At 50.1% G+C, this 16,664-nt stretch overlaps 1 protein-coding gene across 1 annotated transcript; it reads right to left on the bottom strand.

The window, feature by feature from the left end:
* Window positions 1–7,548: 7,548 nt before the first annotated feature.
* On the bottom strand, window positions 7,549–15,702 carry LOC108925882 (prostaglandin D2 receptor 2-like). The gene is made up of 2 exons (XM_018738217.1): window positions 15,529–15,702; window positions 7,549–9,099 (listed from the first exon to the last, which is right to left on the bottom strand). Exon 2 carries the CDS (start codon window positions 9,090–9,092, stop codon window positions 7,890–7,892), a length of 1,203 nt encoding a protein of 400 aa, XP_018593733.1. The 5' UTR covers window positions 9,093–9,099; window positions 15,529–15,702; the 3' UTR covers window positions 7,549–7,889.
* Window positions 15,703–16,664: the final 962 nt, after the last annotated feature.

Below are 16,664 nucleotides of genomic sequence, written 5' to 3'. Positions count from 1 at the left end.
AATCCTCGTATCCTATTCCACACCATCTCCAGGGTAACTAACTGCTGCCCTACTGCCCCCTTGGCTGACCGGCACTGACTTCCTGGGTTATCTGAACTCAGAATTAGACAACTTAGACTTCAAATATAACAGGACAACTGTGGTGTCGAAACACCTGCTAAGTGCTGTTTTGCGTCTTTCGAGCCTCTTGGCGAGCAAGATTTGACCACAGTGATCCTTTCATCCAAATATATGTCTTGCCCCTTTGGTGCTCATATTGATAAACCTTCTCACATCTTACCTTGTCCAACCAATACTCATTAATGCCTCTGTCACCTGGACTGGTTCCTGATGCATCTCAATCTTCAGTTTTGAAACCACCTCTCAAGGGACTCAACCTGGATCTCTGTCTTCCCAGTGGTGCTCATCCTCCTGGATCTCACTGCAGCCTTCAGCAGCATTGACCAAAGCCTCCTGTTGTACAGGTTAGAGACATGCCTGGTCTTTTCTTGGATTGTGCTCAAGTGATCTAACGCCTATGTTATGAATAGATTTCAGTACGTATATCTTAATGACGACTCCTCTAGGTTCTCATTTTCTCCTGTCCGATATGGGGTACCTCATGGTTCTGTGCTGGGGCCATGTCCACTCCTGTGCTGATTACACACATCGCTACCTGCTCATCAAGCCTTCAGATTTGCTCATTTTTAACACATACTGTGTACCGTTGTCTTAGAGACATTGAGGCCAGGACTGATGCCAGCTGTCTTGCCCTGAATCCCAGAAGAACAGAGGTCCCACGCCTGGGACCAAAAATTCCCAGCAGCCAAGCCTCTCAGTTGAATCTTGACGACTTAACAGCATTGTATCATTTGCAAGGAATCTTGGAATTCACTTGGACCCAGAGCTCTCTTGTGAGTTCTGCCTCAGAGTAACTCTGTCACAAAGACTGCTTCCTGCAGGCAAGAAATGTCTTGAAATGAAAGTGTCTCTGGAACGAACACTGAGGAATCACTCTGTCCCTTCATCTCCAGCAGGCTTGACTACTGCCTTCATCTCCCCCTTTGACTGGTCCAAAGCACTGCAGCCAGGATCATCACCAGCTTCCGCAAATACTGCCATATGGCTCCTGTTCCTCGATCTCTTCACTGGCTACCCATCACCTGTACATTTCACTTCGAGATACTCCTTTCAACCTGTAAAGCTCTGAAGGGTCTGGTACCACCTTACATCGTCAACTAAGAGTTGACATTCAAAGGACACTGACTTGCTTGTGGTCCCGGAAATCTGTATGAAGACTTGAGGTGGCACTGGGCCCTAAAGCGTGGAATGCTCTGCCTGCTATAGTAAGAGATGCCTCCTCGGCCCCATTTTTGAAGCTAGACTAAAAACACATTTCTGTGAACTTCGATTTTGGGAACTGATCCAAAGTGATGTTTTCACAAGTTCATCTGTTCTTTTTCTCTTCTTCTTGAGGCCTCTTTACATCCTGGGACAACCAGTGTACAGCTGCCCTCTGGACAGGTCACCAACGGCCAGGAGCCGATGAGCACCTACCTCGATCAGTAGGGTCCCTAACCAGGGGCCTGGATACCAACTCTATTTTGCACAGACTGCGGTTCTGCAGTGACGGACACACTGGTCTTTTGTTCTAGACTTACCCGCACAGGTCCCTTGTCAGCTCTGTACAATGCTCACGGGGGGTGGGCAGCCACTGGGACTTGCCCCACAGAAGGTTATTTTTCTCCCTTCTCTGCAGTGGGAGTTTTTTGTTTTCCTCTCCTCAGCTGCAGTTCTGCGCAGCCTTGGTGAGAAGAACATTGTATAGAAATACATTTCAAGCAAGAGCCCAAACTCAGCAGTGAACATGCAGAACTCAACGAAGACCCCAGACGTGTCAGAGAAGAAGACCTCAAAGTGAGAGAAAGAGTGCAGGTGCGAAGGAGGGAGTCACCAGCTGACAAATGGACACGTCACCAAAAGGGGCATCACTGGAAGTCATGTGGCAAAGGTCACTAATGAAGTCATCATGGACACGGTGCTGTGCATGTGACATAAACACATGCCCTTCTCACACGCAGTCTGACCACTGAACATGCAGCCGTACACACACACACACACACACACACACACACACACACACACACATAGGCACTTTCCACTGAGGCACAGCTGACTCCTCACTCCAGCAAAACCTGACTAAATGACAAAGTTTGGAGCCAATGAAACATGTGGTTTGAAAAGGCATATCACCATATGGGAGCGCTCTCACGAGCTCTGCTTCTCGCCTCAGTAACCTGCAGGTTGACAGTTTAACAGGTTAACAGGTTAACATTTACTTCAAATGTCCCCACAAGATTAGCATAGGTATAAAATATGCAACTTACACACAGACACACACACATACACCATTACCCACCTGTTTGACAGTTGTGTTTAGTTCCTGTGGACTGTCCATGCCTGGTCCACTGCCTGTTCTGAAGGAGGACACATCCTGAGCAGGGCACATACAGCTCTCTCTCTCTCTCTCTCTCTCTCTCTCTCTCTCTCTCTCTCTCTCTCTCTCACACACACACACTCACACACTCACAGAGTCTCTCACTGTCCCCACCTCTCTCTCCCTGTCAGTTTCAATTTCAATTTAGTGTTCTTAACTGGTATGACAATTTTGATATTGCCAAAGCAACTGGTGAGCAGTGATATCGACGAGATTAATCTGTTATAAAAATATAACAATAACAAAAAAATTTTAAAGCTTAATAATAATAATAATAATAATAATAATAATAATAATAATAATAATAATAAAGAAAATACTTCTACTCGTGACAATAACAATAGACGTCTCTATATGTGTGTGTTTGTGCATGATGAGTGCAGTCTCTCTCTCTCTCATACACATCACACACACTGTATGTTTTTCTGCTTCCTCTTCTATTCACTTTTGGCACAACTACACAGTAACGCACTGGAGACCCGACATAGAAACTGAGTGTGAGGATAAGAAAGAGGGTGTTCTGATCAACACGCACACACACACACACAGATGTGCAGGAGGCAGATCAAACTGTGGACTGTAAAGAACATCCTTTGAGAAGAGAAGATCTAGTAGGTGACGATCGAGGGGATGAGAATCGAGAAGATGATGGGAGACGGTGATCTCTGCTCTGTCAGGCTGTGTGTTCAGGTGTGTATGAGCGTGTGCGTGTGGACCGGACCTGCCCCCGTTCGCCCACCCGCGCTGCCGTCAGCCGCCCTCCAGCCCTCCCTCATTAATCCCCCGTTCTCGTTCCCTCTTTGTTCCCAATCCTCTTACCCCTTCATATTTCTATTGTTTCCATATAATTCACGAGAGCGTCTCTAATACACGATCCCGCCCACCGCCAACTTGTGTTTTTTAACGCACTTTTGAGGTCACGCTGTGCTCTGTGTGGATTAAAGCAATCGTACGACGGGCCGCGGACAGGGCCTGACGCGCTCCCGGCCGAGGGCTCCGGCCTCACCCCTGCGTGTGTCGCGGATGCGCTGCGAAGCGTCAGCCTGTCGTGGATTAGCGCTGCTTATTCAGGAATGTCGCCCCTGTAATTCCAGAAGAAAATTACATCTTCGGGGTAATCCCGTGTGGCTCGGAGCCAGAGAGACACGGGGACGAGGGGCTGAGAGCGCTCGTACCCGGTCGCCGCCCTCATATGAGTATCATTGTTCGTACGCGTGCATTGTTTCAGCTGCACGAACTCGGAGCAGTGTGTATGTGTGTGTGTGCGCCCACACTTTTTAGTGAGCGGCGCTTTCCTACTTGTCTCTCTCCCATGTGTCTCATTTTCGCACAGTATTGTTCTTCTTGTGGAGTCATGCACACTGAGCAGAGTGGAGTCCGAGAGGCCCGCAGGCCTGGACCATGTTCTGGGCTTGGGGACAGACTTTGGTAGGACAGCCTGTCCTAGTTAGATGCAGCACTGTTCCAAACTGTCTCCATTCGTTGAGTATGAGCCTCCCATCCTGGTTCTGCGGAGGTTCAGAGCGTTGGAAACCCTTACTAATGGCTCTTCTCCGACGTCCAGGCTGAGAGGCCTCAAAAATGTTCCTTCAGAGCTCTTCAGAAAGTCCTTTCACTGAGCTCAGATGTTCCTCCACGGTTCCAGTGCTGGACAGTGACACTGGAGCGGACCGACCCAAACCCGGTCTTGCCGGATTCAAACTCTCAGTTGGGGGTCAATTACTTTTGCACACATATGTATAATGGGAAACGACACAAAAACAACACTGGAGTCACTTTTCCATCTCGGGCTCCATTTACACACAACTGGAAGTTACAAAAACACTGGAACAAATGTAATGTGAAAAAGCAGCAAGAAGAGAAGAGGCCGGAAGGGGGGTGGGGGGCAAATACTTTTTCACTGCACTGTAGGTACAAGTATATACAGCACAAGGACAAAGTATTACAATATTCCGCAGGGCTGCTTTGTAGCACAAATGTAACATGTATGTAACACACATGTAGCACTAAAGAAAGAAGAAATGTTTCACAAAAATAATAAGGACTGTTAAAAGATGGACTGGGGAAGCAGAGCAGGACTTACAAGCCTGCTTCGAGTGCACCGATTGGAGTGTTTTTGAGGCTGCTGCTAGCGATCTGGATGAGCTCACAGACTCTGTAACATCATATGTCAGTTTCTGTGAGGATATGTGCATCCCTACCAGGACTCGTTTAACATACAACAATGACAAACCGTGGTTCACTGCAAAGCTCAAACAGCTTCGTCAGGCCAAAGAAGACGCCTACAAGAACGGGGACAGAGTCTTGTATAAACAGGCCAAAAACACTATGGCAAAGGAGATCAGAGTGGCTAAGAGAAACTACTCTGAAAAGCTGAAGAAACAGTTTTCAGCCAACGATCCTGCGTCGGTGTGGAAAGGCAAGAAAGACATCACAAATTACAAGACACCACCCCCCGGCACCGTGTCAACTCAACAACTAGCCGACGATTTGAATGAGTTTTATTGCAGGTTTGATAAACCCTGTCTCACAACCTACACCCATTCAGACCCTCTCTCCACCAATCACTTAACAACTCAAGTAACCCCCACCTCCCCCCCCACTGCACCTTTGATCTGTGAAGAGGAGGTGCGTCGGGTCTTCGTCAAGCAGAAGACAAGGAAAGCACCAGGCCCAGACAGTGTCTCACCGGCCTGCCTAAAAACCTGTGCTGACCAGCTGGCCCCTATCTTCACAAAGATCTTCAACAGATCACTAGAGATGTGCGAAGTTCCTTCCTGCTTCAAACGCTCCACCATCATCCCCATCCCAAAGAAACCCAAAATCACAGGACTTAATGACTACAGACCTGTCGCCCTAACATCTGTGGTCATGAAGTCACTTGAAAAACTGGTGTTGGACTACCTGAAAGACATCACTGGACCCTTGCTGGACCCCCTGCAGTTTGCTTACCGAGCAAACAGGTCTGTGGATGATGCAGTCAACATGGGACTGCACTACATTCTGCAACATCTGGACAAACCAGGGACTTATGCGAGAATCCTGTTCGTGGACTTCAGCTCAGCCTTCAACACCATCATCCCACACCTCCTCCTGTCCAAATTAACCCAACTCTCTGTGCCCACCTCCATCTGTCAGTGGATCACCAACTTTCTGACAGACAGGCAGCAGATAGTGAGGCTGGGAAAATTCTCATCCAAAACTCGCACAATCAGTACTGGAGACCCCCAGGGATGTGTGCTCTCCCCACTGCTCTTCTCCCTGTACACCAACGACTGCACCGCAAAAGACCCCTCTGTCAAACTCCTGAAGTTTGCAGACGACACCACACTCATCGGCCTCATCCGGGATGGTGACGAGTCTGCTTACAGACAGGAGGTCCAAGAGCTGGCTGTCTGGTGCAGTCATAACAACCTGGAGCTGAACACGCTCAAAACAGTGGAGATGATCGTAGACTTTAGGAGAAACACCTCAGCATTATCCCCACTCACCATCATGAACAGCACTGTGGCAACAGTGGAGTCATTCAGGTTCCTGGGCACTACCATCTCACAGGACCTGAAGTGGGAGTTCCACATAGACTCCATTGTGAAGAAGGCCCAGCAGAGGTTGTACTTCCTTCGCCAGCTGAGGAAGTTCAACCTGCCACAGGAGCTACTGATGCAATTCTACTCTGCAGTCATCGAGTCTGTCCTCTGCACCTCTATAACTGTCTGGTTCGGCTCAGCTACGAAGTCAGACATCAGAAGACTGCAGCGGATAGTTCAGACTGCTGGAAGAATCATCGGCACATCCCCCCCAGCTCTCCAAGAACTGCACTCGTCCAGAGTCAGTAAAAGGGCTAGCAAAATCATTCTAGACCCCTCACATCCAGGCCACTTCCTCTTCGAACCCTTGCCACCTGGCCGGCGCTACAGAGCACTGAGCACCAGGACAGCCAGGCATAAGAAAAGTTTCTTTCCTCAGGCCATCTACCTCATGAACACCTAAATCTCTCCCCTAGAGAGTAAACCGTGCAATACATAATGCTATTTATATTTATAACTATTTATCACATTTCTCTTACACTCCCTTGCATTTGTTTCTAGTGACTATTTTTGTACTATTTTTGTATATTGGGTACTTTATATTTTTAAATATTTTTTATCCCTTGCTCACATACTCTATCTTCTCATCTGTGTCTTGTCACTGTCATTCTGTCTGTGCTGTGGTAGTTCCTGTCACCAAGACAAATTCCTTGTATATGCGAACATACTTGGCAATAAAGCTCGTTCTGATTCTGATTCAATTCATTCGATTGTCATGCTGATCAAATGTTAACTTCTCGAGTTCAGTTCAACTGTAACATATAGAAGAGACACGACGCACATGAGGGGGGTGTGAGAGGATGTGGGTTTGATCCCCATGCAGTGTGTGTGGAGTCCGCATTTCCCTCCGTGTTCATGAGGGTTTCCTCCCACAAACATGTTTCAGCTGAACCGGTGATGCTAAGTTGACCATAATGTGCGTGTGTGTACGTGTGCGTGTGCGTGTGTGTGTGTTGCTCTGATTGTACGTATTACACTGTAACGCAGTAAGGGTGAGCATGTGCAGACTCTCTCTGTCTCTCACACACACACACACACACACACACACACAAAGGGAGCTGTTCTCTTGCACCGAGAGCACAGGGTCACCAACAGCACTCAGAGCAGAGCTGACAGTTGACAACACCATTATCAGCGTCGTTATCGTCCGGACGGCAGCACCGGTGACGCAGTGAAACCGCCGTCTCCGCTCTCACATGACATATCGATGAAACAAGAGCACGACTGCAGCAGCACCAACCTGCATGATGCTCAGCATGGCTTCTGTTTTGGTTCTTATTGTTTCAGCCTAGAGGTGTGCATTAACACCCCGCCCTCCCACAGACTGCAATGACACCCCTCCCCTCCTCCCCCCACAAAAACCCGCTCTTCAATAGCAGAGTGCTTAAAGCCGCTGCCTTTGGACCCCAAAGCTACAGGTTCACGTCTCCCCTCCAGCTGTAGTACCCAAAGCGAAACCGTAGAATGACCCTGTTGTATAAACGAGTAAATAAGTGTAAGTAGTTTAACCTTCAGATAAATGAAAAAACATAATGAAAGCTGCAGTGGGTCTAATGTCCAGCTGCTCTCTGGTAAAGTCCTCTGGTTTGCATGTGTCGAGAGATGCCACAGGTCCCACAATCCTCCTCGATGTGTGTGTTCCTTGTGCACCGTGAAGTCCTCCTTAAAGACATGCAACTGTGGAGCAAACAGGTGAAATGTGTGTTGGCTCTATAAAAGGAAACAAGACCCATGGGTCGTGTGATGTAAAAGAGCTGTCCTGCAGTCAAATTGAGGGACACCCCCCACACGCTACACGGTTGCAGGTTCCAGAGGGGGGACGTGTCCTAAAGCGCCTCGCCTTCCTGGCACTCTGCTGCGCGGTACTGCACTTGGTAGGAGAAGGAGGAGGAGCTCTGCGACAGGAAAACCGAGTGCTGAGGGATCGAGGCGGGGGTGTCCCTCCTCAACCTCGTCCTCCTGTGGGAGCACCCGTTCCCCAGCTCGCCCTCCTCCAGCAGGCCCTCGAGAACGGCCCCCAGGCTCTGGCGGATGCGCACGCAGAAGTGGGGGCAGCTGAAGGCGTAGAGCACGGGGTTGAGGATGGCGTTGAGGAAGGCCGCCGTGGTGGCGAGGGGCAGCCCCGCCTCGACGAGCTTCGAGCCGTACGGCCACTCGTGAGATGCCATCTCCAGCAGGCACAAGGCGTGGTACGGAGCCCAGCAAAGCGCGAAGGCGCTGATGATGGCCGCCATCATCTTGACGAAGCTGTGGGACAACGGGCTGCTGGGCGCCAAGGAGCAGCTCGACATCCTGCCCCCGTCCCTGACCCCGTGGCTCCGCCTCCGCAGCCGCAGGCCCCAGTTGAGGCACACGTAGCTGCTGGCGATGACGGTCAGTGGCCCCACGAAGGCCAGCAGGAACTTGGAGAGCGCCGTGACGTCCTGCCGCAGGCGACAGTTCCACGCCAGCCGAGCCGGGTCCGAGTATAGGCCGAAATTGTGGTAGCAGAGCTTGCGCCTGTCCTTTCGGGAGGTGACCACGCGGAAGGGCAGGTAGGGCAGCGTGTTGGCTGCCGCCCACAGCCACCCCATACCACACACCTTCCAGGCCATGCGGACGGACCGGTGGTTCTGGCTCCAGACGGGCCGCGTCACCAGCAGGCAGCGGTCGAGGCTGATGGCGGCCAGCAGGAAGGAGCTGAGAAACATGTTGAGGAAGAAGACGGCCGACTCCGCCACGCAGAGCGGCTCGCCCAGCTCCCAGCTGTGGGCCGAGTGCAGGTAAGAGGTGAACAGGGGTAGCGTGAGTGTGGCCAGCAGGTCCGAGAGAGCCAGGTTGAGCACCCAGACGGACGCCACCGTGCGCCGCACGCGGAAGCCCACCACCCAGAGCACGAGCGCGTTCTCCAGGATGCCGAGCGCCGACACGATGCCGTGCACACACACCACAGCCACGTTCACCTGCAGCATGTCGTTCAGCGACTGGTTCACCATGCGCTCCAGGATGGGGCACAGCAGCCCCTGGGAGACGTTGCCGCCCTCGGACATTGTGCACCTGTGTGGGACGGGGCACGGGGGACGGGGGACGGGGGACGGGGACGGGAGTGGGGAAGAGCACATGAGTGTCACTGTTGTGCCTCGTACTCACTGCACGAAGCGCTCAAAGTGCGTTTCCTCACGTTCCCGCATTTCCACGGTTCCGCATTCAGTCGTCCCAGACCCTCCAGGTTCCACCTCACTCTGGAGACACGGAGCTCCACTGGGACATTTCTGTCCTCCTGCCTTCTCTCTGACTCACAATCATTTCCACACAGGAATATTTCGTGAAGCTCTTGACAGCGTTTGTGCACCACGGATCACGTGACATGTTTTGTTGATTTCCTCAGTGAGAAGACGTTCACATAGAGGATAATCTTAAAACCGACACATTTTTGCAAACTTTAGTTTTAGAGTCAACTAGTAGGGCTATGCTCAGAGCTGCTGCCTTTGGACCCACAGGGTCGAATCGCACCTCCAGCTGTACTAGCCTTGAACAAGGTACTTACCCTAAATTGCTCCAGTAACAATTACCCTGTTGTAAAAGAGGGGTAAATAATTGCAAGTAGATTAATATTATAAGTCCCTCTGGAGGAAAGTGCCAGAAGTGAATAAATTAAATGCAAAATGACTTCTTTTGTACCTCACTCTGCAGCCCTATGGAAATACCTGGTTTTTCCTGCCTGGTAGAAGCTGATCGTTTGCAGTCAAGGAAAATCCGTAAACTGCTGCTCGCGTCAGTCAGACTTTAAAGTCGATATCAGCGCCGACGTGCATCACCCTTCACGCTTCTCGGCGTTTTGGATGAGATCAAGTGTAGCACTGGAGATTTCAAGAGGGGCAGAGTGGAACCTAACAGGGAACTGTTTGTGGCTTCACAGCCACTTCCACCAAGGGAAGCTCTGCCTCCTTGAAGGCTTTTCTGTTGTTCCGCGTAGCCCATAGAGCCGAAGATGCAGGGTTTTGAGTAGTTTGACCTTCGTGAAACAGATATTTTATTTCTTGTGTTTTTCTACTTAGCTCAGCTGCCCCAAGGACATCGATAGCTCCCAGGGCTTCAGAGATGACAGTGACTTCCACCATGAAGACAGCGACTCCATCAAGAACATCCACTTTGTTTCTTCATCTGCTGTGTTTGTTCCTCTTGCCTCATGCCTGTGTTCAAGCGCTCTGTGTCACTGCGTGAGAAGAGCTCTATAAAAATACTTTGAACTGAACCGAATCGAACATCTTCTGCTCCAGGTGGAGGACACTTCTCTTCAGCTGTGTTCTGGAGGACTCTGATGTCCATGTCTTCTGTCCTTCTGTGTGGGCAGCAGCTGTGGGAAGATGCTGAAGATGCTCAGCAAGGTGAACTGGACTTTTGGAAGCCGTGGAGAAAGTTTCAGGCCTGCTTCTACCCTCACTCTACGGGGACAGAGGAGCTGCAGCACCCCCCCACCACCCGCATGTTTTAACATCTGCGGCAGCGTTGGCTACCTGTTCGATCAGGGTCAACTGCCATCCTATTGTCTGTGTTGGCGCTGGAGGCACATGGAGAAGAAGAAGCGTAAGGACACAATGTGCAGAGGTTCAAGTCCAGCGTCCAGTTGTAGTAGCCTTGAACAAGGTACTTACCCTGAATTACTGCAGTAAAATTACCAGCTGTATCAATAACTGTAAGCCACTTAGGAAAAAAATGTGAATGAAATAACACACACACACACACACACAGATGGAAACCGCTTGTCCTAAGTAGGGTCGCAGTGAGCCAGAGCCTAACCCAGCAACACAGGGCATGAGGCTGGAAGGGGAGGGGACACATGCAGGATGAGACAACAACCCATCACAAGACACCCAAAGCAGGACTTGAACCCCAGACTGACCAGAGAACAAGCCCTGGCCAAACCTGCTGTGCTGCTGCATCACTACACCCCTTACCCTGAACAAAATGAATAAACTATAAATGTGTGTGTTGTGGGGGCACGGTGGTGCAGTGGGTTGGACCGGGTCCTGCTCTCTGGTGGGTCTGGGGTTCGAGTCCCGCTTGGGGTGCCTTGCGGCGGACTGGCGTCCCGTCCTGGGTGTGTCCCCTCCCCCTCCGGCCTTACGCCCTGTGTTGCCGGGTAGGCTATGGTTCCCCGTGACCCCGTATGGGACTAGCGGTTCAGAAAATGTGTGTGTGTGGGTGCGTGCGTGCGTGTGTGTGCGTGTGTGTGTGTGTGTGTGTGTGTGTGTGTGTGTGTGTTGCATGCAGTGTTGGTGTAAAACAGAGCAAAGCAGTGACACACAGCAGCAGGAACTGAGGAGATGGTGCAGAGAACAGAAGCAAAGTCACTTCCTGAGGCAGCAGATGGACAGATAGTGTGAACACACACACTCAGACACACACACACACAGAGGGACTGAGGAATAGACAGAGAGAGGGACAGCACAAATTAGGGAAAGACAAACACAGTGAGTATCACAGCTGTTGGACTGAGGAAGGGGGCCAGCAGGTGGTACACTGACTAGGGGCCCTGCCTTATGGTTATACAGACCTGGGTTTCAATCCCACCCCCTGCTGTTCTATCTTTCACTAAAGTCCTAACTCTCAAGTGCTACAGTAAAACTTAGCAGTAGCACATGGGGTCGACCGCAGTGTCTCACTTTCGTCCACTAGCGAAGTCAACATTTGATCTACAGGATGATTCATATGAATTCTGGGAGGTCTGGACAAGCCTCTGGACCTTCTCAGGCAGTGCTGCATGGCCTGTGTGTGTGTGTGTGTGTGTGTGTGTGTGATCTTCTTTCTGCATTGCTGTGAGCAGTAAAAAAGAGGAAAAAATGCGGGATATTGAAGTGAGAAAAAACTGGGCGATTTTGCTCCGGGAAGCGGCTCGGCTTTGGAAACGCAGCGAAAGACGGGATATGAAGCACTGATATGTTTTTCCAGGGAAAACGGACGTTGTGCCCGAACCCGATAAACACGCCTCCTCGGCTCATTTCTCTCGTGGTGCCGAAGCGGAGCGTCAGGAGTGTTTGTGCACGGGGCACCGATTCCTGCTGATGTGGGCGGCGCGCTCACACCTCCGGCCCCTTTCAGAGCTTCTCGGCGTGTTGCGACTGACACACAATGAGTTCCTTTTTCAAAATAAATGGCAGAGCGGGTGGCTACGCTGTGCTGACTCACGCAGACTCGTGCGTTCACGCAGGGACACACACTTTTTGAATTTCAGAAGAATTCTACTCCACCCTGGGGCCTTTCCACAGCTGTGTTCCGGGTGTGTGTTACAGAACGAAAACAGGAGCTCTGCGAGTGAAGTGCTGTGCTCACACTCCACCTCACATCACCGACGTTATTCAGTAAATATGAGGTGCGATCCCCGCTCAGTCTGTGTGGAGTCTGCATGTTCTCCCCGCGTCTGCGTGCGTTTCCTCAGGGTGCTCTGGTTTCCTCCCACACTCCAAAGACATGCTCTTCGGGTTCACCCATAGTGTGTGAGTGACAGACGGAGAGTGTGTGTGTTCCACTGACGTATGGATGAGTGACCCAGTGTAAATAGTGTATTTAGCAGTGTAAGTCACCGGGGTGAATAAGGTGTGTGGGCTGATGACACTACACAGAGTCCATTGGAAGTTGCTTTGGAGAAGAGTGTCTGATAAATAAGTAAATGAATGTAAATGTAAAGATCTTCATCAGGGGGTGCGGTGGCGTAGTGGGTTGGACCGCAGTCCTGCTCTCCAGTGGGTCTGGGGTTCAAGTCCCGCTTGGGGTGCCTTGTGACGGACTGGCATCCCGTCCCGTCCTGGGTGTGTCCCCTTCCCCCTCTGGCCTTACGCCCTGTGTTGCCGGGTAGGCTCCGGTTCCCCGTGACCCCATAAGGGACAAGCGGTTCTGAAAATGTGTGTGTGTGTGTGTAAAGATCTTCATACTTCATACAAAGGATCCACCTAAACACCTCACAGTGCAGTGGATACGTGAAAAATTACACAGTTTCTGCCACAAACAACAAATTTTGGATCACGATGCTTTTTTCCCCCCCGAAAGATACAGATATGGAGGTGCTTGCAAAAAATGAACGTAAACTAGTTTTCTGCAGTTTTTTTTCCGAACAGGCCGCCAGTGTCATATAATGTGCTAAGTAGCTCCATTAGAATAAGACAGAATGACAACCTTGGTGTCTAGACATACATTATTGAGGTGAAGGAATGCAATGGACACACTTTGGAAGCTCTGTCTCATTCCACTGCTTCCTAAATTGGAAATTAGCAGTAATAACAGCATAGTCTGCATATACAGCGATCAGCCAAACATTAAAACTACTTGCCTGTTATTGTTTAGGTCCCTCTCCAGCCACTAAAATAGCTCTGACTCATCGAGGCATGCACTCTACAAGACCTCGGAAGGTGTCCTGTGGTATCTGGCACCAAGATGTTAGCAGCAGATCCTTTTAAGTTCTGTAAGTTGCGAGGTGGGGCCTCCATGGATCAAACTTGTTTTTCCAGCACATCCCACAGATGCTCGATCGGATTGAGATCTGGGGAATTTAGAGGCCAAGTCAACACCTTGAACTCTTTGTCATGTTCCTCAAAGCATTCCTGAACAATTTTTGTAGTGTGGCAGGGCCACTGCCATCAGGGAACAGCGTTGCCATGAGGGTGTGTATGTGGTTTGCAGCAATCTTTAGGTAGGTGGTATGTGTCAAAGTAACATCCATATGAAGGCCAGGACCCAAGGATTTCCAGTAGAACATTGTCCAGAGCATCACATTGTCTCTGCTGGCTTGAATTGAATTGAATTGAATTGAACTGAACTGGTCGAGTTCATGTGCTGGACAGGCGTCTGGCCTTGGAGGACCTCAACCTTGTTTCTTTCCTTTGCTCCAGGGTTCAGGAGTACTCGGCACTCAGTCCTCAAGGCCAGTTTTCAGTAATCCCAGGAGCGGCAAGTGGGCGGTTCCCACGCACCTGTCCGTCAAGTGCAGCCACACCCCGTGCTGTGACTCCGCCCAACACCTGTCCTCCAGGTGCTGTTGGGCTCCAGCGATGCTCCTCTGCCTACAGTCAGTAGCTGAGCAATTTCTGCAGCACTTGAACCCACAGCCTGCGCATGTTTTGCACTCTGCTGGTTGCCTTACTTTACCAAGCTTTACCTGCATTCTGAGTGTATCGCAATGTTCGCAGTAAAGCAAACCCCTCGCACACATTGAGCAGGAGCTGGTGCTCACCTTGATGCACTTGTCTATGATCTGATGCCATGAGGTTTTTCCTGTGTCTTTTGTCTGCAGTGTGTTTGTGTTTCTGCTGAGTACAACTGTACTTTGTTTACTGGTGTGTGTATTCAAATGAGCTGTGATGTGGTGAGCATTGAGCAGGAAGAGTGGGTGAAGGATGGGTGAAGAGGAAGAGGAGGAGGTGGGAGGTGTACATAGCAAACAGTGTTGTGACACAAATACAGAGAAATACACGCACAGACACACACACACACACACACAAGCCAGAGTCACAGTGTCTGCAGTAAAGTGTTTAAAGATCTTCTGATCTGATGAGCCATGGACTTTAAAACAACACATCCAAGTGTAATCTCCTTCTTGAGGAAGTGTGTGTGCATGTGTGTTTGAACTGTATGTGTGTCTCTTTTGAGATGAGACCTTCTCTCCAGCACATCATACTTCTCACTGTACACCATTGCTGAGAGATCCAGACTCTCCGTGTAGGAACCTGCTGCTGGAAGCTGAAGAGCCACAGTGGGAACGATGGACACAGATGTGTAAAAACCACTCCTGTCCTCTAGTTCATGGTCACATCTGGTCCAGGATGTGCAGCTGGATGGTGGTGGTTTGAGGAAAGCTTGGGAAATGAGTTGGGTATTGACTGAAGATGGAGGCTCATTTCCCACCTGCCACTTGTGTCCTCACACACAGTATAACACTCATTCCACACTCTCTCAGACCACTGAGCCATCTCTGTGTCACTGAGGTGAAAGATCACACACCAAGTGCTTGTTAAACTCTCAGCAGCTCTTTGTCTTTCCCACCTCAGTTCATTTGTTCACCTTGTGTGAACTTGGCTCAGCCCTGAAAGTAAATGTTTGCTTGAACATTTTCTAGTGTAATTGGAAGACTGTTCTTGGGCTCACACTTTTACTGCCCTTTGTTGAAACATTCAGAAGCACTGGAATCCATCAGATTCTGAGGGAACTCAACTGGACAGGTCATGTTCAACCTCCACCTTCCACACAAAACCTAGACCTTCTGCACTTAACCTGAACCTTCAACACTCAACCTGGACTTTCAACACTCAACCTGGACCTTCAACACTCAACATGGACCTTCAGTACTCAACCTGGACCTTCAACACTCAACCTACACTGCCCAAAGACCTTTGAGACTCAACCTGCATAAGGATCTGAAACATCCAGCCATCTCTATTTATCACTCTCAGGTCCTATAGACCTTCCTCTGATAAAGAACCTCACGTCACCTACCTTCTAGTGCTCTCCCTCCCAGATGCTCAGTTGACGTTGCTCCTCTGCTGTCTCACAGTCTCTGTCTCTTTGGCACTTTTACTCTAACTGCTCTCTCATTCCTTTATTCTGCCTTTTCTTGCATCATTCCTATCACCTTCTCATCACAGAAGAGAGAATAAACGTGTGCGAGAACATACCACTGTGAATGTGTCTGTGTGTGAAGGAGAGAACGAGGTAGAAAGAGTTGTCTCAGATATGCAAATGAGTCAAGCTGATCTGATGGCTTGATGAAAGAGCCTTTATTCGATGTTCAGACCTGCACTCACTGTTGTGCAGCAGAGCTCATATCTGTCGATCTGCAGGAGTCTCTTTCTCAACCTGTGTGTGAGTGACACAGAAAGTGTGTATGTTTCACTGATGTATGGATGAGTGAACCAGTGTAAGTAGTGTATCTAGCAGTGTAAGTTACCGCGGTGAATAAGGTGTGTGGGCTGATAACACTACAGAGAGTTCATTGAAAGTCTTTTTGGAGAAAAACGTCAGCTAAGTGAATAAATGCAAATGTAAACCTCACATTGTGGACGCGCCTCAGCACCAGTAGGGGGCGCTTTCTCGGGCCTTCTCATCACAGTGCTGCAGAGAAGCAGTGAAGGGTGTCACAGGTGCAGCTGGGAGTAGTAGGCTTTTAGCTCATGCAACAGCGACAGTCGCTCCTCCTGCAAGAAGATGTGCAAGAATTTCTGTTGATCTCGGCGCTCTTCCCTTCTCCAGGGATTGGCAGCCAGCGGTGTGGTTCTCGTGGTCTGATGGTGTGTGTGATGCGCCTATGGCTGTCAGCGAGTCCGTGACCAGCATTCCAGCGGGATGACTCTGTGTGTCACAGCATCTATAAAGTGTCTTCTGTGTGCTGGGATCCCAGCTGTGGTGAGCAAGCTGGTGGATGATGGGGTCTGAACCTCAGTCTCCGCTGCAGCACAGAGCAGAACGTGAGCTGATGTGCGGGAGGGTGGATGGTGAAGCAACAGGAGGAAGATGGAGAAGCTGCCAGCAGGAAGTGGGTAGACACCATTGGGAAACCCACTGTGTGCACATCCCCACGGCTTTATAAGGGTGCTGGAATGTGCCGTGAGCCTCGGAGGATCTCTGGAGCGTAG

This window comes from Scleropages formosus, chromosome 16 (genome assembly GCF_900964775.1).
Source record: "Scleropages formosus chromosome 16, fSclFor1.1, whole genome shotgun sequence".
NCBI lineage: Eukaryota > Metazoa > Chordata > Actinopteri > Osteoglossiformes > Osteoglossidae > Scleropages > Scleropages formosus.
Note: the sequence above shows the minus strand (reverse complement) of the source record. Positions and strands in the feature narration are given on the sequence as shown.

Excerpts from the sequence above, each read along its gene's own strand:
- LOC108925882 (XM_018738217.1), bottom strand. The coding sequence starts at position 9,092 with ATGTCCGAGGGCGGCAACGTCTCCCAGGGGCTGCTGTGCCCCATCCTG.